The 23,327-nt window shown below is 40.7% G+C and overlaps 2 protein-coding genes across 2 annotated transcripts; one reads left to right on the top strand and one right to left on the bottom strand.

The window, feature by feature from the left end:
- The first annotated feature begins 10 nt into the window (after positions 1-10).
- TOMM7 (translocase of outer mitochondrial membrane 7) lies at positions 11-5,287 on the top strand. Its single transcript, XM_071429180.1, has 3 exons — positions 11-141; positions 3,814-3,862; positions 5,069-5,287. Exons 1-3 carry the CDS (start codon positions 39-41, stop codon positions 5,082-5,084), a joined length of 168 nt encoding a protein of 55 aa, XP_071285281.1. The 5' UTR covers positions 11-38; the 3' UTR covers positions 5,085-5,287.
- Positions 5,288-12,906: 7,619 nt separating this feature from the next.
- IL6 (interleukin 6) lies at positions 12,907-16,920 on the bottom strand. The gene is given in 3 exon segments (XM_071429181.1): positions 12,907-13,502; positions 15,727-15,873; positions 16,092-16,920. Coding segments are annotated over 3 exon segments (828 nt in total). The 5' UTR covers positions 16,584-16,920; the 3' UTR covers positions 12,907-13,313.
- Positions 16,921-23,327: the final 6,407 nt, after the last annotated feature.

Below are 23,327 nucleotides of genomic sequence, written 5' to 3'. Positions count from 1 at the left end.
CTCCTCTTCCTCCTCCTCCTCTCTGCCCCGCCGCCGGGATGCCGAAGCTTAGCAAGGAGGCCAAGCAGCGGCTACAGCAGCTCTTCAAGGGCGGCCAGTTCGCCATCCGCTGGGGCTTCATCCCCGTAGTGCTCTATCTCGGTCAGTGCCGGGCGGGGGACGCGCGGGGGCCCTCGGTGGCCATTGCCGAGGCCGGGTCTGGGGCGGCCGGCTCCGATGGCCGCTCTCCGCCCCCCGGCCCGTCCGAACGCCGCCGGGGAGCGGCGGGGCCGAGGGAAGGGCCCGGGCGGGGGGAGGCAGGGCCGCCTCGCCGCGCTGCCCCCAACGCCCGCGGCCATGGCCGCGCATGTGCGGAGGGGAGGGCGGGGTTGCCCTTGGCAGAACTGAGACGGGGAGGCTTTTTGTTATAGTTGGGTTTTTGTTTGTATGTTTGTATGGTTTTTGTTTGTTTTCTCCCCCTTTTTTTGTAAAGAAGAAGTATGTGATCTTCCCACTCTACTCGGCCCTAGCGAGGCCACATCTGGAGTGCTGCGTCGAGTTCTGGGCTCCTCAGTACAGTAAGGACGAGGAGCTGCTGGAGAGGGTCCAGCACAAGGCCACGAAAATGATTAAGGGACTGAAGCATCTCTCTTATGAGCAGAGATTGCGGATGCTGGGCCTGTTTAGTCCAGAGAAGAGAAGACTGGGAGGGGATCTCATTAAAGTATACAAATATCTTAAAGGCAAGGGCCTAAGAGATTGGAGCAAGACTCTTTAGTAGTGCCCAGGTACGGGATGGGGAGTAACGGCCATAAACTATAACACAAGAAGTTTCACCTCAACATGAGGAAGAAATTCTTCACGTTGAGGGTGGCAAAGCCCGGAATAGGCTGCACGGGGAGGTCGTTGAGTCTCCCTCTGTGAGGACATTCAAAACCCAGCTGGACACATTCCTGTGTCACTTGCTCTAGGTGACCCTGCCTTGTCAGGGAGTGGACTAGGGGATCTCTAGAGGTCCCTTCCAACCCTGACAATCCTGTGGTTCTGTAATAAAGAGCTTTTTGCCCCTTTTTCTCCCTGGAGGCTAATCCTGTGTGAGGGCCCCTCTGGGGAGTGGGCAGAGCACCGAAGCAGCCGAACAGCAAATGGGGCTGTGATTTAACCCTGTGTCAGTGACTGCTTGCTATAATAGTCAGGGCTGTGCTTTGTGCTCCTGGGAGTCTGGTGAGTAGAACGCTGGGAGCTCTGCTTCATGGCACTGGGGACATTGCCAGCCTCTGGCAGAGATTAAATTTCCAGCAACAGGCATACAGGTTACAGTCTCTCTCCCACCAAACATGGTGTGCCTCCTGTTTCCAAGCTGCAGTGGAATGTTAAGGGGATGCCTTGCTGTTGTGCCTGGTACCCAGGATATATTTTGCTTGCTCCTGTCATCAGGTTAGCCAGGCATCACTACCACACAATATTTCTCCTGCTGAGTTAGAGCTGTATGCCATCAGCTGTCCTTGTTTAAGAGAGGCTGGACACTTTATTCACTTCTTTTATCACAGAGGGGCCCAGGAAGGCTGATCCCTGCAATTCATTTGGCTTACTTTCTGCCCAAACTGTTGGGCTTTTTGGGAAAAGCACCTAAAGCAGACAGGCATCTTTGCATTGAATGCAAACATGAAGGAGGGCTGGGAGCTTGATGGGTTTCCAGTCAAATCTGAGAGGTTGTTTTGATTAATTGAAGGGAGTGCAGTGCCTGGTTTGAAGGGCTTTGATTCTTTATAGATAACAACCAGGAAAACATTGTTCTCGTCAGCTGTTACAGAAGTGCTTTAGCAACAACTGCAAGCAAAAGAAGTCACTTCAAAAACTATGGAAAAAATAATTAGCATTATTAGGTCTGCTTTTCCATTGCATTTCCATTTTTAGTTCGTAAATTCTTTTAAATTAATAAGTTCTGGGTGGGAATTTCAACAGTGTTTTGTGACCTAATTTGTTGTTGAATTTTTGTTTAGATTTTACTTCCCTAACAGTGTCTGTGGATGTTGGAAAGATGGTCTTTCTTCTTCGTGACATCAGAGTGTCACATTAGTGACACTAATAAGTTACATTGGTGACATTAAATAAGTTACTTCAAATTGTATAAAGCCACCTTACTGTACAGACAGTTGCACTAGCATCAGGGTGTGTAGTATATTTTTTGTTATGTAGCAGTGAGAAATTTAAGTTGTAGTAGTTTAGGTTCATATCTCCAGAAAATAAGTGGCTGTACCACATCTACATTGCCTTCTTATAAATTTATCTGCAGTAATGAAAGTATAAGCAGATGGGAAGGGGAAGAGCAGGTGCCACCTTGATTGCCATAGACATTTGGAGGTGGCATGTACCCCAAGTCTGCAGGATTGGAAGAACTTCTTCTCTACTAGGATTACTTTTGAATTTGGGAGGGAAGGTGTGATCCCATATGTATCAAATACATGCTGAACTAAAAATAGGCAAGGAAATGGTCAGCAAATCTGAGCCTGTAGCTTTCTCTGTAAGGCTTTCTAGCTCAGGGCGTGTACGAGGAGTCCAGTATGAGAATGTGCAGTTATTGGTCATTGGTGGGGTTTTGTTGTATTTTTTTAAACTTTCTTTAAAGTGGCTGCCCTGGTTTTAAGTCAGTAAATTAGACCAATGCAGTTTTGTTAAACCTGGTTTGCTTATTTAAAAATACTGGGGGTGAGGGAAGGAGGCAGAAACATTCACACACGCAGTGTGGCTGCAATTAATGAATTTTTAAGCTGTGCTGCTGGACAGTATGGCAGCCAAAGAACTTGGGTCAGGATGTCTAATAGTCTCAAATCATTCAATGTTATCTTCAAAGAGCTTTTCCACTGCCTGTGAAGTCAATGGAAGTTTTTCTATTAACCTTTGTGGCCTGTGTTTCAGGCAACATGACATTAATTATTTATTTTCTGTAAATGAGGGAAATAATACAATTTTCATGAAACCTTCACTTCTAGATAGCTAGTGTAGTATTGAACAGTGCCTGAATTGCATGATTCTGTTTCAAGACTTTTATATTACAGTCCAGAGAACAAAGATACTTCATATACCAAACCTTCAGCTGCTTCCCTAGTATACATATACTTTAGTCACTTGGTATATTTGAGTCATTGGGGGCTGGGGATGAACTCTTTGTAGTTAACTTTCATTTCATTTTCCTGGGTATTAGAGAAAAGCTTGTTGGTTTGCAAGCTTTAGTAGTATGTAGCTTTCTCCAAAAAGTGCCAATCAGAATAGAAGATTTGAGGTTGAATTGATTTAACATTTAGCATTCTGTCATGCTAAATTGAGTGAACTGTTACTGAAATACTGCTTTTAAGGTGTGTGTCAGATGTCATTGGAGAATTGCCTGTTAGGGTTCAAGGTGCTTACTCTACACCAGTTTTAGGTGTCTTTGTTGGTAGAGCCCTGCTAGGTTGCTTTCTGGACAACATTTAACATCTGTGGGTTTGTGTGTGTAAAAGTATGAATGTCTTGATCTCTGGCATAGATGACTTCCTTCATCTCACACAGCTAGTTGATCCTGAATTTTAGGTCAGGTAAAGATGCAGGTAAGACTTCTTAAAAAAAGAAAAGTGTATGCTGGTATTTATTTTCTTTGCTTTCTAACCCTTGTAAGAATATGCAGTTTTTATTCAGGCTAGTACACAGCTTCATGAATCACAATTCTATGTTCAGTAGCTTTCTTTTTTATTGCTATTTAACAGGCTGGAATAACTTCATAGAGATTTAACTATGTAGGAATCTGTACATACTTGTTTATTTTTATACATATATGTAATGTATGTTTCACTTCAGGTTTTAAAAGAGGTGCAGATCCTGGAATGCCTGAGCCAACTATCTGGAGGTATGTATTGATTCCAAATGTATGTACAAACCCAGTGAAGATAGTTACTGGTTTGAGTATTATTTCTGGCCAGCAACAGTTGTGAATGATGCTTCCATCCCTTGTTTTTAATTGTTGTGGTTCTTGTTTATTTGGAAATTCACATGACAAGTCAGCAAAGTTCTAGTTCTTGGGAAGACCTTTTATCTTAACCTTGCATAGTTTTTAAGATACGGAACTTCCTGTGTCTTTTCCATGACAGCTGCCCTTCTAATCTGTTGTAGAGCTAGTTTGTGCAAGTTTCTGCACTGAACAATAACTTCTCAGATTTCTAGCACAAATTGAAACCAAAATCCAATCTCCTTCTGCCTTGGCGGATGAGGGAATAACACAGCATAATAAAAGGTTCATGAAATAAAGGGCTGTATCCTTCAGTATTAGTCACTGATGTGAAGCAAAGTGCATTTGGCTCACGTTGCTTCTTTCTTGTGGGACTCTTTGTTATGCTGCAATGTTATGGCATTAGTAGTGCTTATTAGTGACATTTAAGTTTTATTGAAGGGCTTCCTTGGGTCTAAGTAATTAAAGTTTTGGAGGAAGAGTGGTTCTCCTGATTTTCAAGAAATGCCTTTGAATACTGTGCAGGACCAGATATTCCTAAAACAAATCATTGATGGACTGTATTGTTTGCAAAGTCATAGACTAACTCTTCTTGATTTACATAGTTACAGTGTATAGAAATCCCATTTTTAGGATTCAGTGATTCAGTAGAAACAGTAGAAAATATGGGGAAAAAAAGTAGTAAGATCATATTACAATTTCAGTGGAATCTACTGTTGTCTTAATAACCAAGTTGCTGCAATTGTTTGCTTGCTGACAGTGTTTCTATGTTCAGCTTCACTGTTGGTTTGAGACTTCTTTTTTTGGTGTGCATCTGTACAGTGTAAAAGATGTGTTTTGTACCAGAATATATATACATAGATACAATGAACAGATGTTTTGTCTAATCTGAGGCTTACAGATGCTCATTTTTGTGAGCACATGTTGATGCTCTCTAGCCTTAGATTTCACTTTCAAGGTGGCACTATTTCAGTATTTCGGGGGCTAGTGTTTATTCTGTACATTTGTAGGGCTGTTTCTCCAGACTTGTGTTTTGCAAATACAGATCTTTAAAGACAAGTATCTGCTGCAAATCTGACTTTGATTTCCTCCCCCCTCCCCTTTCAGTCTACTTTGGGGCTGAAGGCTGTGGTGGTCCTGTTGTAGAGGCAGCCGATGGACAGTGTGTCAGAAGATGCGTACATTCCAGAGGATGAGGCCGACACTTAGACCCGCTGGCTCAATCAGCTTGCTAATGCCATAGGTTGTACATACAACAAAATGAAATTTATATGGACCTAACTTATTTGCATTACGGTGTAATTAAATAAATACTGTTTGAATGGATGCATACTGTTTTTAAGTCTTTACATTACATAATGTAGTGGTTTATTTATTACAGAAAACCGTGGTGGGGGTTTTGTTTTGTTGTGCTTTTTCCAAAATATGGTGATATTTAATTCCTATACTTGTCCCTGTTAACGATTGCCTTTTGGGTAAAGATTCCTCTTTACCTTCACAGTAACCAGAAAATTGAGCTAACGTTTTAAATACTTCAATATTCCTCAAAAGTTCCTCGCCCACATGTTGGTACGCCTCTGTGGATGGTTACTGTGCTGATCCACTTCAGGTTTTTTATCTTCTTCTGAATTCTTTTATCTGTGGATGCAGTAAAGATTGAGGGATATGTATGTTTGTATTTTTAGCACAGTCAGATACTAAAAAAGTATACTTTCCTGCTAAACTTACCTTTAAATGATATCTATGTTTTCTGGGATTTAGAATGGGATGGGAGGACACAACAGTTGAGTGCTCTGTGTGTATGTGTATAAATTGTCCATACTATAAGAGAAAGTTACTAATGCATAACTGAAGGAAGAAAACAAGTACACTAAACGAGGTATGTGCTTCATTGTTATGCTGAAGTCTTGCTCTTTGGACCATGTTTGTTTTGGTTTCAATTGGTTTTCTCCCTTATAACACTGATGTTCAAGCACTTAAAATGGTGACTGTCTGGTTTCTGTTAAATAGAAGCTGTTTTGGGTGGATTGCTCTCTCCATTCCAGAGCTGTGCAGGGTAGTTTGTATCTCTGCAGTGATGAGATAAAAAATAATGTTTATTGGCCCCAAATTATCATTGCAACAAAGGTATTCTAGATTTTGGCTTTTTTTTTTTTTTTACCTCACAGATTTTTCAGGCTTTTTTTACATTAATTAAATGTTTAGGAATAGGAGATTCCTCAGTTTTAATCTGCCATGACAATTCACGGTAAAGTGTTACTGTGTTTAGGGGTTTGATTGGAGAAACGGAGAGAAATGAGCCAAGTGAAAAAACTTAAAATGAAGGACAAGAAATGGAAAGAAAAAAGTGAAAATGTTTATGAGAACTAGTGCAAACCAACATGTTCTTTAAAATTCCATTAATCATGATAACTCAGTCAAATGCTATGAAATACTGGCGTGGCTAATGGTGATAGAGTGCTGACAGTGTAACATTGCAAGAGCTGAATGCAGAACAGTGTCTTGTGACCATGTATCCTTTAGCTAGCGCAGCCTTCCTAGTGCCTTTTCTCTTACAGTAGCTTGAAATTAATCTAACTGCTCACAGTCTTAAATTATGAAAGAAATTAAATTTTTGATTATTTTTCTTGACTGATCCTAATGGTAATAGTAATGAAATAATCTGTTGATACTTGGTAGTGGCTTTAATCATGATTACGAACATTTTTCTTCTGTTGAATTTTATGCAGTAACCTGAGATATTCAATATTAAGAGATACAGTATTTGGTGTGAGGTAACTCGTATTTCTCAATCAGATTTTACATTTCACGTGGGTGCACAATACCCAAAATGCAGCAGTGGGTGGATGGGCCCAAACACCTGCAGAAGTGTATTGCATGTGCCCTGTTGTGTGTCTGACATTTGGGGATGTGGTTTGTGGGTGGTAACCGCCGCATGGTTGCTCTGGCTGCTTTCCAAGAATTACAGGATTTGGCAAGAGGTAGAGAAATAGGGAACTGTTTCCTCTTTCATTAAAAGTTTTACAAAAGCATGCATATGTCAAGCACAGGCCAGATTCTGTGACGTGTCGATGCTGAAAGTTTGTCTTAAAAATAGTTTTGTTTCAGATTTTTTTGCAACTTGGAATTCCTGGATAAATATTGCTTATGAAATTTTTACTTTAAGCACATTGGATAGGAAATTTTTGGTAATTCACTGCTTCTGAAGTCTATTTCAGGAAAGTGATTAGCATAGAAATCTTGGGTTTTCAGATTGAGGGGGAAAAAAGTCTTTTATAGTACCTTCAAGTCAGGTTAAATAGAATGCTAGTATGTAGTATAATGTTTCTTGTTTATGTGTCCAGACATTCATTCCAAATAGTGTTCTTACTGTAATTAAAAGTGAGTGAAACTTCTCCTTAAATAAATATTTATATTCTTCTCTGGTGGAAAAAAAAAAAAAAAAGAAGAACAAGTATTAATCATTAAATCTTGGTAATTAATTTTAAGGTAGCAAAAAAAAATTGGAGGTATTTTTCTTCAAGTTTGAAAATGAAGAAATCTTTGGTGTGGATGTTGTGAAGTTACTTTGCAGTTTTTGTCATTTTCACAAAATTTGGATGGGTTTGTAAGAGCAGATTATTGGTTTGGGAAGTTTTACATTAAAGAGATTCCTGTGAAGAATCTTAATTCCCTTAAGAAAGGTCAGAAATATGCTTGTTTTAGCAAGACTGGGGGTTTTTTGGTGGTGCTAGGGAGAAGAGGGCAGGTCTATGGAATGAGGTGCAAGAACTGTCATGTTGATCAAGGCTGGGGACTTTAATTAGGTGTTATTAATTTCAAGTGTTCTAATCTGATTTTTTCCTTTCTGTTTTTCTCCCAGTAGAACTTGAGAAAATTTTCTACTGTCACATGGGAGACACTTAGAAAAGAGCAAATATGGGTTTTCGTGCTTGACTGTATTGATCTCTGTCACTGAATCAGTGCCTTCTGCAGCCAGGTGCAGATTATTTTCTGTGATGGTATTTGTGATGGAGTCCTTGTGAACTCTTAGTGTTGGAATAAAGCCAGTGAGCATAGTTTACTGAAAAATGGGCTCTGGCTACCACAGCTGAGCTCAAAGCTACAGTGTAGATGTCTGAAATAAAATCATTGATGCCTTTCTGAATTTGGTGGAGATTGTACTGACTTTGAGGTATCGTGTTGATCATAGCCTGGAGATAGGGATTGTTTGGCTTTTTACTTTGTGCCTTTTAAGTGGAGGGATGTGGAGCGTGCTTGTGGTTGCCTCAGAGTCAGGGAAATGCCTTCTGTCACTGGAGCCTGTTGTACCTGGTGACAAGCAATTGTGCAAGAGACAGAGAGGGAGTCTTGTGAGTTTGGTGGTTTTCTTGATCTTGGTGCATGGACTGTGGACATCCTGCTTAGGAGGGTAGAAAAAGGATGGTCAGTTTAGAGTCATCACTAAAGGGAAAAAAAACCATCTGGCTTTCAGTATAATTTTATTCTTAATAATTTAATCTACAACGGAATTTGCGTGCTCCATAAACTTTTCAAGGCCTGGTCACTTTTGAGGCAAAATTAAGGTGATCGGGAATTTGTAACAGGTTTTTAATTTTGCTACAAATTCCTGGTGTAGACACAACTGGTACAAAGTAACTTTGGTGTATCTCATAGATATAAAACAGGCTGTGTGTTTTTTTGTTTTCCTTGAGTGAATTCACCAGCAAAGCACCTTTTGCCTGAACTATAACATTTAAACACATAAAGTGTGCAGACTGAATCAATGTTCAGAATTTTGTCACAACAGGCCCATTTTGGTGAAGTATAAAAGTTGTCTTTTGCTATTTTGTACAGCTGTCTTCCAAAATGGCTGTAGGTGACAAAGAGCTGCTTAACATCTCATCTTCTTGCATTGTGTGGTAAATGAAACCCACATCTAACATAATGGTTTTTATCAGGAGAATTGCTAAATCAAACTGTATATACTCTGGATGCTTTTGGAAATATTTTCTTACAGTCTTGGAATTTAAGCTATGATGGTACTGATGATATGTGGAAATTAGAGCTTATTACATCTGTTTTCACCACAGGAGGAGAGACCACATCCTGTTAAATGTCATACGATTTATTTATTTTTACAAATAATGACTTAATTGCAATTTCTAAATACTTTTCCATGATGGTGTGTGATGCAATAGCCATTTCTTGGTTAAGCTTGTGGGTTACATACATTGTTTCTTGGTCATGGTTATGTTAATTCAGGATTAGAGGATGGGTTAGATGGAGGGAATGTTTATCTGCTGTGTGAAAAAGAATATGGCAGGGCAAATCAAATCTCACTTTGTTTTGATTCTGATGGTGAATGTTTGTTTGGTTTTTTAAACATTTTCTCAGGAATTATTTTCTCAGGAAAGGCAATCTTAGATTCTGGTCACTGAATAGAAATCCAGATTGCAAAATTTTTGTAGAGTTTTTTCTGCTGACTGCCAAAATCAGTCTTGAAAATATAGGAGGGTTTGGTTTAATCTGATTAATTACAGAAATCGGTTGATTTTGCTAGTAATTCATGGAGGTAGTACTTCAAGGTTGAACCCTACAGAAGTTGCATTTTTTGAGAGTAAGGGAGTAGGTGGGTTTTGTTTTCCCCTTATCAAGAAGAGGAAAGAAATTCATCGAGAGAGATCAGAAATTGTTATCTAATCATTTGACTTGAAAAGCAAGGGCTTAGTCACAAGGTTTCTAGTTATATATATATATATATATATATATATATATATATATGTATGTATGTATGTGGTGGGGTTTTTTTTGCTAATACCTTGACTATGAGGACTTTGATGTATACTAGTGCATACTTACCTTTCCATCATTTTATCTTTGAAATTGAAATTGGAAAATATTATTAGTTACAAATAACAATGGCAGCCATAGGGGGAAGTTTGCCATCAAGCTAAGCTGACCTATTGACTCATTACTGCTGAAAAGTGCTGCTGCTGCCATGCTTTACTGATGGCATAACTCTTCCATCTCTTGTAGCTTCAGCTTGGTTTAGCTAATCTCACCATCAGCTGTTGGTAAAATCTGTGGAGGCACTAGAGATGCATGCAGTCTCATTCAAGTAGTTGTTCTCTCTGCCAAAATTTAGTGTTTACACCAATACCAGGTAGGGAATGGTACTGCAACCTGGGAAGCTGGTCAGGCTGAAATGTTTTCCTCTTTTTTTTTTTTTCCTTAGAAGTTTCTCACACAGTAAAGTATGGTTAAAAATTAAAAAAATGGTACTTCAGAGACTATCCCTTACCCCCACCCCCCCAGTTTTCTATTACAGATGACTTTAAGTTTAGGTTGCATTCTGTCTTTTTGTTTTTTTGGAAGTTGTTTTGGTTTTTTTCTCTCTTGTCCAGCATTTTGGTGTTATGGCAGCTCCTCTTAGGGATATTTTGTTTCTCATCTTAAACAGTGTTTCTGAATACTGTGGGCTTTCCTTGCATACTGTATAATGTATGCATGCTTTTCAACATAGCTTTACTTTCTTCCTTCTTTGGGAATTTAAAATCAGGATGAAGGGAGCTGGTCATCTGTGAAGCATTCCAGAATCTCAGTGTGAGGTTAACGACTAAAGATGAATGGAAATGTGCAGAAAGGCTAGCTGGGATGTGCAGGGTGAGGCTGGTCCTGTACAGCAGCAGCCAAAATGCTGTTTTGGTGGGTAATTTCCTATTTTTCTAGGTCATTATTACCAGGTCTTTTTTAATTTGGGTTGTGTTAGTGGGAGGTTTTTTTGTTGTTCTGGTTTTTTTTTTTGAGTTTTCTTTGCTCAGTGAGTTGGCTGTCAGTTAGGATGAGTTCTCTTCAATAGAAGTGTTGAGGCATTGTTGCTGAGTGTAGTTAGGATTGCTCACTTTTTACTATTGTTCTAAGTTTTTTATGTGTTTGTGCTGGTCTGCCAACTAAAATAAATGCTTTTGTGTGTTTTACTGATATAAAATAGTTTCTACACAGCAAACTGGAAAAAGAGTAAGTTGGTTCATTTGAGGGGCCCTATAACATGCTCAGCAGTGTTTAGGTCTTCTCTGATTTCATCTCAATTCCCTACTGGAAATATTTGTGTGTCAGAAGCACCAGTGAGTGTTGGTTTCAGCAGGTGGTGCTGATCCTGGGAGCAGTCCCTGAAGTTGCCACTGTGACAGGAGATTGATGGCCAGCAAGGCAGCTGCTGCACTGAAGGACCCTGAGAGCTGTGGAGGAGCCACAGATGAAATAATGGCAGCTCAGTGACACCATCAGGGATAACACTGCTCCAGGAAGGACTTGAAAGTTGACCTCCTCACCCAACAAGTGGTAATCTTTGCTCATCTTCTGCACCCTAAAACGTGGCAGCATTTACGTATTTACTGGAATTGCAGACAGCCTGGGGTAGCCATCAGCTGCAGGGTGGGGGTTGAAGTGTGGGTGCTTGTCTGTCAGTTGCAAGGGGTTTCAGCACTCCAATTCTTACACCAGTTTTGGTGTTTCAGGAGATCAGTGTGAGTTTGTTTAGATGCAGTGTACATAGTAACTAATGGTGATCTCAGGAAGCCACTCTCTACTGGGAGAAGTGAAACCAGGAGATGGTTTCCTTTTTTTCCCCCCTCCCTCTGTTCTCACATGTTAGGTACGGTGTGGGATCCACTTTGGGTCTTTTAGCTATTATTGACATAGTAAAGACAAATGGTCACTAAAAGAAAATTCCTGTGAATATAAACAGTGAAAAGGCCAAGCCAGGCTTTCCTATGTTTCCTGAGCATGTGCCAGAACAGTTAAAGTAGGATCTTACATGTTGTTAGAAAACCCATTCACCACAGACATCTTTCAAGATCTCCTTGAGATCTCCTCATTCCTTCTCCAGATGTTGCTCAACTTGAGATGACAGTTTTACCATATTGGGCAAAGCAGTGGTTTGTTTTGTTTTGAGCATCTTGAGATGTGAGCAGTGGGTGGACTGGTCACTGTTTTGGCATCCCCAGTGGTGGAATGCATACGTGGACAATCAGATCACTCAGAGGAAGAGGAGAGTTTGCTGACATCCTTATCCACATTCCAAGGCATGCCTTTCATCTGTGCATCTTCACCACTGTGCCAGAAGGAAAAGTGAGGGTAATTAATAATCTACCATTTGTAGGGACAAAGCTTGAGGGACTTCTGCTACCTGCATCCCCTGTGTGGTCTGTGAATTCCTCTGAGTTTGGGTATATGAGGTGCCTGCACAGCTACAGTGCTGCAGATGATGCAGCCAAGGAAAGTTTCAATGGTTTGGTACTCAGGCTTGAGTCCTGTTCTGTTTTGGTTTTTTTTTTTTCACACAAGAATATGCATTCATGGTATGTGGCTTGTCCATACTAGTGAAATATAAATTATAAAAGACAAATGCATGTTGCTGCATTGCTCAGCAGCAATATGTTGATTTATATTGCTTAAGGAAATAACCTAAATTTCTTTTTTTTACTTCTTGCAGTAGGGGCCAGAAATGTTTAACCAAACTTGGAAAATTCCCCTGGATGACAGCAATAAAACTAATCATAGGGTAGTATTCGTGTCAAAGTGGTTAATGTGGTTGTCTCACCACTTTATTTATTTAAAAGAGACTATTTGACTTGTAAGAAGATCCTTACAAACAATTTTATTGGGTGTTCCTTATTAAATATAAGGCGCTTTTCCATTTGTTTCTCAGGAGCATTGATGATTTATCTTGTTCATTCTTAAGTGCCCTTTTCAGTGCATCTGGTTCCTTCATATCCCATTTTAAGAATTATATGGTAATCAAGTTGTCTATGTGTGTACATATGTGCTATGTAGAGAACTGGCCTAATCATACAGGGAAGTTCTTGAAAGTGGTTATTCTGATAATTGCAGGTATTAAAAGCTGGATATATTAGAGTGCTTTAGTCTTATTTAAAGTTCACAGGGGTTATACAAGCGTTTTTTAAAAATCGGCTTTTATTTGTCTTAAAAAGATAAAAAAGTCATAAATACTATCTCTCGAATGTATAAAAACATAAGTTATACAAAAATGTTTCTGGGTTCTGAAAATATTTTTTCGAATACATATTAAATAAGTCTGTATCTGAATAGTACCATTAGAAAGGAAATAAAATACATAATTTGTTTAAATTATTTCTAAATATTGAAAATATAAATAAGAAATATTAAAAACTAATAAATATTTTAAACTAATAAATATTTTAAATACAATAAATAAGTTCCTAAAAGGAAATGGGAATGTATATAGATGCCAACCATTGTTACTATTTCTAGTTCTTAAAACAGAACAACACTGTTATCTGCCACCTGACAGATTTGTAACCAAAGGATTGTGCCTGAACTAAAACATTCAAGCACTGAAACTCCTGGTGTTTTTCAAATAGCGCACAGCCCTCACTGTCTTCTCCATAAATGAAGTAAAGTCTCGGAGGATGAGATGGATGGTGATTTTCTCTGTCCAGAAAGTGGACTTCAGCTTTGTGTGGAGGGATTCCTGGGTAGCTGCATCTGGGATGATCACTTCTTCAGGATTGATCACCTGTGAGAAAGACAATATTGGGGGGCCTTGGTTAAAGCACTGTCACTGAGCCTGTTGGAGAGCATCCGTTTGTATTTTCCCAGCCTGCTGCACTTTTCCATTTTTCTGTACTGCAGACAACAGCCCTCCCTGGGACTGTGCTTTCCTCCAGCCCTGTTTCTGTGCAGAGGTGTGAGGAATGCTGGTGCCTGCTATGACTGCTGCGTAGGAATCTGGGCTGTAGTGTTATGGTTTGAATGCCTCTGTCATTGTGGTCTGACAGGCTCTGAGCAGATCAATACACCCCTCCTGCTCTCTGGCAGTCACGTGGCTGGGTAGGTAGGGAGATGCTGATCATGGTTTGTTCTAACCTGCACTGCTCCGTCCTGAGTCATAAGTTAATCGGCTGACATCTCATATTTTATAACAGATTAACAAGTTTCCAAAGATGTCAAACTTGTTTAGCTGCTTAATTCTTACTTTCCAGGCATTTAGTCACATGTGAGACTAAGTGCCACCAACTTTCACTGATATGTGAGAGCATAACTACAAGATGAGTAAAAGTTATTTATCTAATGCATTATTTATCTAATGCTGACTCACAGCACTGTGCACCCAGTACCTAAAGGCCTTTGAAGAACTTGTCCCAAGAAGTGGGACTTCTGAAAACAGGAGTTACATACCCAAATCATGGAGCTGTTTTAGGTGGAGTCCAAAGTTCTAGCAACTATCTGCTTAATCCTGTGTTTAGGATCACTCCTACCCTTTAACAAGTGGCAAAAAGATGCAAACCTCCTTCTGGAACATCTTTTTTGTGAAATATAAGACAGAAATATTCTTCCTATCCAGACTACTTGAGAGTGTATTCTGATCACACCCACTTTTCCTGGTATGCCCAGCTCTTTGTTGTGCTCTGTTAAAGTTTGGATATCCAGACAGGTATCATGCTGGTGGATCTGTTTAACCACAAGTGATGGATAATGGCTTTGCTGTCTTTCCCTTAAATAGCAGATTCGTCTCTCACAAAGAAAAATTTCCAACCTGAAGTTCATGGCCTTTTCTCAAAAACTCCACAGTTTCTACAAGTGCAGGTTTTGCTTTTTGGTCACTGTGTTTAATTCTGCCTGTTTTGATTACCTTGGTCAAAAAAAAAAAAAAATAAAATCCAAAGCCCTAAACCCAACAAACCTAGTGTCTTTCAGTTATGAAACAAACTTTCTGCAAATACTTTCATGTATCAAGCTGGAAGCCAGTAATCAGTTGCTGTCTTATGACAGGACTATTATTCTCAGCTAGCACAGTGTGAAAAAAAGCACCTCAGCTTCCTTTCACATAAAGAATGATGGGCATAAGTAAATATGTTAGGAAAGGTATGGCAAACGCACAATGCACAATAGGCTTTTCACATGCTGAAAATTGCCTGGAAGGAAATAATGCCCCAAAACTTTTGCAGTCCTTACTTGGGTGATTTTTAATCAGGCAAATGCTTTCACCAAAGACAAAAGGAAGTGTTCATATTAAGGATTATTAAAATGAGCAAGAACTACATGAATGAAGTAAATTTTTGAAGTGTGATCTTTCAAAGCTCTCCAAAACATGAAAAATGTCTGTCAGAAGTTAATGGCATTTTAGTTTACCAAATCAAGAGAGAAATTGGTATTTTTGTGAAAGAAGATCTTTTGCAAGTAAAATATGTGTTTTTCAGTAGGGAGCTATCTGATATACTGACAGCAATATCTCAATATACCATACAGCTTGGCTTAGAAGTTTGGTTTGGAGAGTTTTAAAGATAAATAATATTGTAAAAATACACTTGGCTTTTTCTTTTCTTTCTTTTTTTTTATTTTTAATGTGGGCTTTAAAAAAAAGTTGCTGACTTCTACTTCTCAGTGGGTTCCAACATTAGTACAAGCTGAATTGCAGTTCTGCAATTATAAACAAGCTCTCTGAGAAATCTTTCTATCAGCTAGTTTAGTATATTTGTTCTTAAAACAATGATGCATTTGGTGGTTTGGAAATTACAACAATAGAAAGTAGGAAGAAGAGTTGTTTCTTTAAGAAAAGAAAGCAAAACTTTGTAAAACCTCGAAGTCATAAAGGTAAGATCTGACCATAAGGAACTGTCACCTGTTTTTTCAAGGAACTGAAACATAGCATCCTCTATTTCACATAGCATCTTCTATTTCTGACTTCACATCAGTATTAAGCCACAAAAATCATGAGAGGGAATTTAAAACCAACTCACCATCTGTTTTATGATATGTGCCAGGCGCTCTGTATTATAGGATAGCAATTTAACATTTTGGTTTTCACTTTTAAAAGTTTCTTGTATGTATTTGAGGTATGTCTGAAATGTATAAAGCCCGCTGGAGATTTTTCTCAAGCATTTATCCTGAAATGAGAGAAAGGTAAGAAAGTCATTTGGAGTTCAAGGTGCCTTGATCTCAATGTGTGTGCAGGTTAGCAGATGATGCTTCTATAGTGTGGAGGTCTGGCCAACGCCAGCTAGAGCCGGCACAAATCTTTAGGTCAACTTCCACAGTTCTTTTGAGCAGGTAAAACCTGCCCCAGGTATACAGGATTAGATGGGAAAGGAGAGCTGTTCCTTGCCTCATTAAAGCCGGCGAGCAGACACCCATCTTTCTCCGTCACCTTGGGGAGGTTGAGGTTGTTCTGGAGGAGCATTTCCACGCTGTTCTGGCAGACGGTAAACTTCTCGCACATCTGGGGAGAGACACGGAGAGGTTTGGTCGCACCTTGTCAGGAGGCGGCCGGGCCAGCCGTGTGAGCGAGCGAGCGAGCGAGCGAGCGTGTGCTTGCCCGCGGTGCGGCCGTACCCACCTCGTTCTGCAGCTGTGTCGCCCGGTCGTGCAGCAGCCGCGCCAGGTTCAGGCTGTTGGGCAGCACCGCCCGCCGATCCGCCGCCTCCTCCAGCTCGGCCTCCCCCGAGGAGTCCGCGCTGGGCAGCGGGGCGGCGGCGGCCCGCGGCACCAGCAGCAGCAGCAGCAGCGGCGGCGGCAGCAGCAGCGCGGCGCGGAGGGCGGGCGGCCGGCGGCGGCCGGCGCGGACACGGTCGCAGCCACAGTCCCGGGGAAACTTCATGGTACGGCTTCTTCTCGGCTCCGGCCCTGGCCCCTCGTCGTTGGCGAGGCTGGCGAGTTGAATGAGCTCCAGGCATCTCTGAATGTGTATTTATTGAGGGGGCTTCGAGATTATTCATGGCCGGGGAAAATCCGACAATGAAGCCCACACCAGGAGGGGTGTGTACTCTCCGTAGCGGTTTGACAGGGCTCGTCGAGAGCTCTGATTGTGAAACGGGCCGGGGGGGCGGCCGAAAGCGCGGTGCGAACATGAAGTAATCGTCCTTCGTAACTCCTTGAGGCCCGGGCTGCTCCCCGCATCCACCGCCGGCTCACCTGCCCCGCGGGAACCCGGCCGCGGCTGGAGCCCCCCGGTTCGGCTTTCCTCGGAGCCTGCCAGCTCCAGCCGCACAAAACCTCCTGGAAATTATACATGCATACCTGCCTATATACACACATACTATATAGATGCGATACACTTCTGTATGTTTTTATATTTTAACGTGGTTTAATGGTTTATGGATTTCGTATGGTGTATATTTATCTCTGTATTTTAGCTATTTTTATTAATTGTATATGTGAAAATAAACCTGTTAAGGTGCTGGGTAGTACAAGTCGCAAGTTACATCTGAGTGAACTACATGTGGGTATGATTAGATACATCAAATACTTTAAGTGGACCAAAGCCAGCTCCTACGGGGGGGGGGGGGGGGGGGGGGTGGCTGCAGGAAATGCCACGAAGTTCCTTGCTATCTGCTGCCTTATCTCTTTCTGCCTACCTGGTAGCTGTTGCAGGAATTTTAACCTTTCAGGGGGACTCTTCACCCAGGGACCCAGGGCAAGTGTGCCTGTTGGGATCAATCTTGCAGAATGCAGGCTGAGTCAAACTGTTTAAGGCATGCTGACACTGAACTTTTGGAATGTCTTGAACTGATTTTGGCCAAATTCCTTTTTTTTTTTTCCTTTCTTTAGTATGAAGTTGGTTATGTTTTCTCACTTAAGAAAAATCAGAGGCTGCATTGGGAACTCCTAACAGGAGAGTACAGAGTTGGGAGAATAGAACATGGGGCATAAGAGAGGTGTTAGAGACAATGCAGAAACTGAAAAATACCCCAGATACTTCATTTTCTAAGCACAGCCTGAAAAGTGAGCCTCAGGAAAGAAGCAAGGTGCTACTGACTTTTATTTAATGTCTCTTTCTGTCAGTAGCAGAAAAGCAGCTGTGGTAAGTTTGCCCAGTGGAGAGATATTAGAGCTGGAACACAAGTGTGAGAGAGCAGTTTTCAACAGCAGCAATCCATCTCTGCCCAGGTCCCCAAGTGCAGCAGGAGGGATATTGCCAGACCAGTATTTGCTGTAATGTCAGGTCTGTGGCATTAGGCATAGAAGAAAGCATGTCACTAGCAGTATGTTTGACTATTATCAATGAAAAGATCCAACTGAAATATGCTAAAGGATTAAAACAGCCAGGCCAGATGAGCTCAAAGCCTGGTATTTGCTTTTGCACAACCATCAGAGGCAGGCAGATACATCAGGGAGGGAACTCCTGCCTACCTCTTTTTCCACTTGCAGTAGCACATGGATGTACGTCTCAGGGATTTCCTTCCGCTGCCAGACGACTCATAGGCTGTTCCCTGCAGACAGTCAAACTTTTCCTTTACCTAACCTAAGTGAGAGTACTATTCTTAAAATGAGGAAAACTTGGTAGACAGCTGTGTTTCCTTAATATCTTTTCAGCAAGCATTCTGTAATTTAGTCTTCTCTGTAGCTCTGTAATTCTTAATTTTGTAAACTTATTTTATGCATACCTCATTGTATTGTGAAAGTCTCTATTCCTTAGAAATTTTCAGAGAACATTTTTGTGCTGATCACTGTTATACAGTCTTGCTGATGTATGTAGTTGCATCTGCAGAGTGAAATAAAAGCAAGTTTCAATTGTTCCTCATCTAAAAGTCTCTAAGCCTTCAGTTACTGTTTTCTCATTTTGGAGTTTTGTTTACTTTTTTTTTATATGAATGTCCATGTGACTTTTCAGAAGTACAAAGTTTACTTACATGCTCCAGTGAGAGGTGCTCATTAATGGCTTCGGAACTCCATTTGATAATCTAGGACAAAGCATAGCATTCAAAGGAAGAAGGAACTAGAATTTATACAATAGCATTAGAATACTTTTATTGCTTTGGACAGTTTCTTATGGAAAATCACTTATTTAATTGGTACTGTACATAGAAGAAATACTTTTGCACTGATCTATCTGTAATAATGGTTAAATTTTGAGAAGGGATTAAAGGAGATCTGCACTGTATTATTAATTACTTGGCACTGTACTGCACTGAATTACACTGATTCATCAGTAGTCACGTTGTTCAAAATTTAATAAGCCCTGAACAAACAGCACATGCTTATGAGTTACCTACAGATCAGGAGATCCCGGTAGTTAAAATGTAGGAGTATTATAACTGAGACACTGAGGCATAGTTTCTAGATGCCAAGGAATTTCTTTCCTGCATAGCATCTTTGTAATACTGTAGATTACTGTTCTTGCATCCTTTGATTTCTATTGCACTATATTTCACTGTACAAATTTTTTCTTTTCATTTGTACTGTCAACCAGATGGCTGCATCCTGGTATGTAAAAACTTCCTAAGGTGGGATTTCAGAAATTCTCAGTGTTTACCCAACTTTTTCTTCTGTCTGACAAATGAACACTACTACTGCACATTTCTGTAGGAGCGGAGAGACCATTTCTGAATGTTGTAAAAAATCTCTCCAACTGTCGCACATGAAAATTGTTCCAGGTTCCAGTCAAGTTATAGTCAATCCAGGATCATCCCATGTGTGTTTTCTAGGATCAATGTGCAACTCACTGACCCATTCTGGAAAAGGTTCTTTTTCTTCTAGAATTGATCTGCCTGGGAGAAAGCCTGTGCCACTTTTGCTCTTGATAACCTGGGAGATTTGCAGAAAGGAGCCTGTTTTCAGGAGAGGTGGATGACACCAACATGGAAATGCTATTACCACTGAAGAATTCAACAAACTGCCAGAGCTGTCATGAACAAAGCTTGTCTTCCCTCTTGTCAGCCATCAGGCACATATCTACAAGGAGCCCTACCATGTGCAGGGGCAAAACCCAGTGCCATTGGCAGCAGCAGGAGACCTTGCTTGCTGAGTGTTGTGAGTCAAACATAAATGGCATTCCTACATGGAAAAATAAGATCTTTCAATGAAGTAGAATTATTAGGGTGCAGTAAGTTCCACTCCAATCTGTGTGTTTGGTTTGACTGTCCTTTTCTTTCTAATAGTCTCCACTATTTTACAGTAGTAAGAAAACCAGTAATGTTTATTTGGGGATTATGACTTAAAATAGTACTGTTGGTAGTAAGAGAAGAAATACAACTGAAAATGTGGTGTTCTTCTATAGAAGTGTTAGACTGTGCGTGGAAGAAAATGCCAATTGTCAGAACTGTGATCATGACAATCACTAAGCAAATAACTTCCAAATATTTTGAATGAGGAGGAAAGCTGATGTCTGATTCCCCTGACATATTTTTGCTTGAATTCCTCAAAGCTTGTTAACAAGAGAACTCGATTCTTACAGATCTTGTAAAGAGTGTCAGAGTTCTTTGTAATGTCAAACCAAGCTGCCCTGTGCTGTATTTGAAGTGAACAGGTTGAACAGGTCAGTAATACCCTGTGTTCATATTTCTCATAAGCAAACATTACTTTGACAAGCTGCATGTCACCAAAGAAAGCTGGTGCACTTGACTAATGGCTGTTGGCTTTTGTGGCTTGGCAACTTCTTTCCTTCTCTGTTGTTTTTTTGCCAAGTAACTTCAAAGTTTTTTGGGGATTTTTTGGTGAAAAGCTTTGTGGATTCCTCATTTTTCTTTCCTAAAGGAAGACTTGCATCATTCTTAAAAAAGGCTAAGATGTGTGGTAAGACTTGAATTTCTTTTCTTGAGTGCATCATATGCAAATACCCTGAATTTCCTTGCCTTAAGCTAGATCGGAGGTTTAGAGGAAAATTTTTTACTTACCTTTTAATTATGTCCTGGTTTTCAGCTTTATCTGCTTAATTTCAGGAAGATAAATAATGCTATGGTCTTCTCTAGCCAACTTCCAGCAGACAACAATTTCCAGCCATGCAGTCCTAGGTGAAAGAGGTCCTAGATATAATGGTTCTTGGGGAATATCTGAATGCTGCAAGACATATCTAATGGTACATGTCCTTCAAGTCAAAATGATTGCAGGGATTTTAATGCTGGAATGGGAATGTTGTGGCACCTGACAGTGAAACTCGATTTTCACTAGGAGCACTTTGCTTCTGTGACTGTGCTGTTAAATGGCATCAGGAAGCAATTTGATAAACTTTTGTCATGGAAGGAAGGCAGCTGTTGCTTTCTCTCTTTCATAGCACAATGTGCCTGGTGGGGTGGATGGTGCCCCTTGAGACACCAGAGCAGAGAGCTGGTCAAGTTAGAAATACTAATGGCCTTGGGTCTTTCACAAGCAGCATGTTGTTATCTGGCTTGTTTTGTGAGCATCACCCACGAGGACAACACGCTGTTTTGACAAGGATCCCATTTTGTCAGCACTGTGTATTGTAGGGTCGTACTTCTGAAAGAAATCTCTGTTTTTAAAAATTAATTGACTGTAAGTTCCACTCATCTTTAGGGACTTCTCAGTTCCCATTGAGCTTGCTTTCTAAGCATGAAAGATGAAAATTCAAGGAAGTTATATGATGAAGAAGAGTGAGGTATTTCAGTTACCAGAGAAGATGACAGAACTGAAAAGAGAACACTGAGGAGCCTGAGTGTATGGGAGGTACTGAATGGTGTAAGTATTTATCTTTATTGTTTACCATTTTTAACATGGTACATTAGATGTAGATTGTGTTTTACAAAGCTTTCAAAATTGGGGTTTTCCCTCCAAGGAACTTGCTCAATGCCAAGGGAAACTCAAGGGTGTCAATGTTTATAGTCCCACTCATGAATGCATACCAACTCTAGCTCACCTCAGTAAAGAGGATCTATTTCACTCTTAAATAAAAGCTCATGCATTGTTCCATGAGACATCTGTAAATCTAACTGTGTTTACCCTTGTCCATGCCCAATGATTTTGTGCCCATAATCTCATTATCAGATTGTTGTCTCACTTGGTGTGACATTTAGCCGTGCATTCTCTGCGTTCTCATTCTGCCTTTCCTGGTGATTGCATTTGTGACTTTGTAGATTACCTACATATAAGCCAAGTCACTTAATGAAAATTTTATGGTTTTTCCTGGAAAGCAGTGGTTTCTCTCTGTAGTGAGAACAAAAACTGGACAGTATCAGTGGTAAAAGTATTGTAACTCCATTGTCAGAATGAGATGCAAGGCTTCAGTACATTCCTTTTGGGAGATAACTTTTCAATAGCACTTTATATGTGTTGGAAGTTTCTCTTAGCAGATGGATTACTGGAGAACTAAAATGCAGAGTGCACCTTCAATTAGTGTTGTGTGCTTTCATAAAGTTTTTCTAGCTCAAGGATCCTGTAGTGACACTGTGAAGCTGCTGTGGAGTTTGCCACTTTGGTCATACCATTTTGTTGAGAAAACTGAATATCCCTACTCAGAAAGTGGTGCCTTGCACATTGGGGTACTTGAGTCTTTCTTCCTTTCTGGGTGAGTTCTAGCAAACTTCTTAATTTTTCTAAACTGAATTTGTGAAAGGGAACCTACTTACCATAGCAGGAGCCTTTTCTAATTGCATGCTAGCACACTATAAGAGGGTTAATAGATTGTGCTGAATCTGTAATAGTCACTCTTCCCACACTGCTGTTCCTGAAGCAAAAGTGTCCTGGGGGCCAGGTTAGCTGTAAAGACTTTGGTCCCATCACCGGAGCATCTGAGTGGTCTAGGTCCAACTAATTTTTTCCTTCAGATGGCCAGTTAAATGGTCTGGTTCCTTTTTGTTTAGATTACTCAACCAGGATGTGGGAGATGTTGAATCATATCCCTTCCTTATTTAAATGGATTATGAGCCCAGTTTTACTCCTTTACAGGAAAGTCTCCCAACTCCCAAGAAGAATATTGGCCAAGATGTTTTTCTATTGCTCCTCTTAAAGTGAACCTTTTTTTTTTTTTCTCAGAAAGAGAAGATCAGGAGCCTGTGTGCCACCTTAGTGGATTCCAAGGGAAGTTTGCTCAAATATGTAGGACAAAAAATTCAGACCTTGGGCAGAAATAGAAAGTGATTTCCAGGGACACTCTGACCCCAGAGCTGTTGAGTAAGCTTGGGCAGAAGTGAAAGCCTCACTTCCTCCATGGGCTGCTTTTTGGAAGGAGGAGCTGGTTCCTGTGGTGAAATTGAGGAGGATTGGGTGGCAGGTCCTCCCAGGACTCCCAGGTCCTGGCTACCTGGGAGTCACACCTGCTTCCTGAGAGGAAAAAGCTCTTCTTGGAGTTTCTTTTGTACTGGTGCAAGAGCTTCTCAAGAGCAACACGCCAACTCCCACATACCCCTTCCTTGACAGGGGCTCTGTATGTGCCTGGCAGGGGAACACCACAGCTCTGCCTGCTCTCTTGGGTCAGGTGCTCCTCACTGTGAAGTCCCCTGGTATTGCCCGTTGAAAATGCAGAGTGTATTCAGTTTCCCTTGCTGATGTTAAAATTACATGTAAGTCCAGAAGTTAAAAATAAAAACCAGAAGCAGTCAAGCTGAACTGCTCTGATAGGAAACCATCCCCTTCTCCCCAGCCCTTCCCTACAGCTGATGCTACACCCAGC

The sequence above is a fragment of the Agelaius tricolor genome, unplaced genomic scaffold (assembly GCF_023055355.1).
Source record: "Agelaius tricolor isolate 1412-34295 unplaced genomic scaffold, bAgeTri1.0.p SCAF_6, whole genome shotgun sequence".
In the NCBI taxonomy this organism is placed as follows: Eukaryota; Metazoa; Chordata; class Aves; order Passeriformes; family Icteridae; genus Agelaius; species Agelaius tricolor.
This window is presented reverse-complemented; position numbering and strand designations above follow the sequence as displayed.

What these genes read in the sequence shown, in the direction of transcription:
- TOMM7 (XM_071429180.1), top strand. Translation starts at nt 39, where the DNA reads ATGCCGAAGCTTAGCAAGGAGGCCAAGCAGCGGCTACAGCAGCTCTTC. An exon ending in CCCCGTAGTGCTCTATCTCG is followed by an intron (nt 142 to 3,813) that starts GTCAGTGCCGGG and finishes GTTTCACTTCAG; the next exon opens with GTTTTAAAAGAGGTGCAGAT.